Genomic DNA, 2,771 nt, shown 5'->3' with positions numbered 1-2,771 from the left:
CAAATTCCTATGAATAGGACTCAAAAAAAAGTTTACAATCGAAGTGTCCCTCAAATTTATTGCAAATGAAAATGGCACTTAGGAAAATTTACATGAATCTTTTTTGTAGGGACATTTTAGTTTGAAACAAATATTCGGGACACTTTCATTTGAAATAATTCTGCGGGACACTCCAGTTTGAACAAAAATTAAGTTTCATTATTATTCTTAACCATTCATGTTTGTGATGTTCCTCATTCATTTTCCATTTTAACCAATGTCCAAGTTTCGGATTTCCAAAAAATTTCGTGCGACATCTTTTTCGTCTCTTCAGACTAAATGGCCGATTGGCTGGCATCTCCGATTCACCAAAGAAAACCATTGATGACTTGTTGTTGGTAACTTGCATGGCGATTGACGACTTGCAATCGTGCATATTCACGTGATGCATATGCTACCATTCCTTTTGGTGTACAGTGTGGCATTAGAATTTCAAAAATACGGAAATATATTTCAATATACGGAAATATATATACGGAAATATATTTTTCGGAAAAATTTGAATATGTTACATAATATGATATTAACCTATTAATGCATATCAAGCACCGGTCTTGAATATCATTGATTTCATACATAAAGCACAAAGTTAAAGTGTACTCTACTGGCGGCAATATTTATCTTTGAAAATGTCTTTCATTGAGGACAATTTTGTACACTCAACATAGTTTCTATTTTTTGCCGTTTGGCCGCTGAAAGGGGTCATTCAATGACATTATGTTTTTATTTGCTATAGCAAACACCAGCCAAACACGATAGTCCGGTAGTCGAAGTATCGCCAATTAGCTCTAGAACGAGTTCGCCAGATTCACAAAATAGACGCAGTTCACGCCAAGATTCAATAGGAAGTGGGACATCAAGTGGTAGTACCCCACGTGTTCGTGAAGTTCGTGAACAACAAATTTCATTAAACGCTCCCCCGATGAGTAGTCCACAAATTACTACAGTATATAGTGCCGATAAACCACCTATACCACCAAGGGGGCTTCCACCACCAGTTCCTCAACGACAAATATCTACAAGTGAGACTGTTCAACTTCGTAATCGTATGCTCTAATTTTAAAATTATTTATTACCTTGTATGCTTTCGTATATCATTTTGGGATAAAAATATTTTCTTTCTTAATTTTATAGGGGAAGGAAACAATAATTATGGAATTAATATTCAAGGTAATTTATTTTAAATAATTAAGTTCCTTATATTTAACTGAAAAACACGCGTGTTTCCTTATTTAACACCACTACTTGAATAACAAATCCAACATTTTTTTATTTATTCTAGATTCAGTAGATCATTGGAATACACAACAAATTAAAATGGGTAGGTCATAGTTATATTCATATTAATAGCCTTGTCCTTGTTTGATTTCCAAAAGTGATGAAACTTGTCAAAGAATGTTTCAAGTTAAATTTTCTGTGTAGTATGTGAAAATGTTTCGAGACACTTTTATAAAAAAAAAAAACATTTTAGAAGCACCACCTTTACCAGCAACATTACCTCCAGTGGGATGTACCCTATCATATGCTAGTGGTTCCAACATAAACAATAATAATTCAGGAGGGAAAATGAGATCAACAACATGGCATTCGCAAACTCACAGCGTCGGTTTAAACAATAATTTATCCAATCAGATGTTAACTAATAACAACTTTTTGGATAATGAACGAGCTGCATCGGCCGGTTAGATATGATTATTTTGTCTTTTGAGATTCGTTCAATATTTGCATGAATTTATGGTGTCGGCTATTATTTCAAAATAATTCATTATCTGTTTTTTTTTCTATTTTAAAATCATATTTTCAGTAGTAATTTTTTATTATTAATTTTTTTAATTCGCAGGTTGGGGTGTAACTAGATTCGATGCAAATTCTCGCCCACTATCTCTTCAACATGATATATCTTCTTCAAGAATTTCAGCTGAAAGCTCAAGTGAAAGTGAAGCACACTCCACTATCAGTACAGGAAGTAAAGAAAAGAAAAGTGGCGTGTTTCGAATGTTTCGAATGAATAAAAAGCGATCAAGTCAACCGAATTAATTTTTACTAGCTATTACTAACCATAAAAATTGGCATAAAACTTCAAAATTATATATTCAGATTTGTTTTGTTTTTTTTTTTTTTCAATAAATATTTAAAATATTGAATTCACCATTATCGCTTTGGCATTGCAAATTATATTTGATTTTATCCTTCTCCTCATGTAGATTTTCGTTCACAGTGCAGTAGTGTGTGAGGAACATTTTCTGACGTGTTCGGTGTTCGATCACACAAACGAACTAACGCAGTGAACATTTGAATTTTTATGAACGATCGACCGACCACAAAAAAGTATTATTTTCACTTATGAACGGTCGGTTCGACTGTTCGTGCGCAGCTCTGGCTCCAGACCAACTTTGAGAAAAATTGTAAATTTTGCCTCAAGCCTATATATACAGTGAGTTCTGGAAATCTTCTTTAACTTTGAATATATATCACCGGACTAAACTAAATGAATGAGCCTTTTAAAATATATTTTTTTCAAATTCTTAGTCAAAATTTTAGTGGGTCCAAAAAGGTGTACTTTATTTAATGGTAAATTAAATCAAGGGGAGCCGAGATATTGATCTTTTTATTGTGCCAAAACATACTTAAATACCATACAAATCGACCGCTTGTTAAATTTACGGAATGATAAAATCGGTTCAGTTTACGAAATGTTGAATTTAGACAAGATTTTTTCTCAAAATATGTGT

At 32.8% G+C, this 2,771-nt stretch overlaps 1 protein-coding gene across 2 annotated transcripts; it reads left to right on the top strand.

The window, feature by feature from the left end:
• The first annotated feature begins 533 nt into the window (after nucleotides 1-533).
• On the top strand, nucleotides 534-2,141 carry LOC116351612 (hybrid signal transduction histidine kinase G-like). Of its 2 annotated transcripts, none has more exons than XM_031783737.1 (5): nucleotides 534-1,061; nucleotides 1,174-1,209; nucleotides 1,322-1,360; nucleotides 1,511-1,720; nucleotides 1,880-2,141. In XM_031783737.1, the coding sequence occupies exons 1-5, from the start codon at nucleotides 962-964 to the stop codon at nucleotides 2,074-2,076; spliced, it is 582 nt and encodes a 193-aa protein (XP_031639597.1). In that variant the 5' UTR covers nucleotides 534-961; the 3' UTR covers nucleotides 2,077-2,141. The 2 variants fall into 2 exon arrangements, with proteins under 2 accessions (XP_031639597.1, XP_031639596.1); XM_031783736.1 differs by having other exon boundaries at nucleotides 540-1,085.
• Nucleotides 2,142-2,771: the final 630 nt, after the last annotated feature.

This window comes from Contarinia nasturtii, unplaced genomic scaffold (genome assembly GCF_009176525.2).
Source record: "Contarinia nasturtii isolate CC-2019 unplaced genomic scaffold, AAFC_CNas_1.1 Cnas_scaffold_5840, whole genome shotgun sequence".
In the NCBI taxonomy this organism is placed as follows: domain Eukaryota; kingdom Metazoa; phylum Arthropoda; class Insecta; order Diptera; family Cecidomyiidae; genus Contarinia; species Contarinia nasturtii.
Note: the sequence above shows the minus strand (reverse complement) of the source record. Positions and strands in the feature narration are given on the sequence as shown.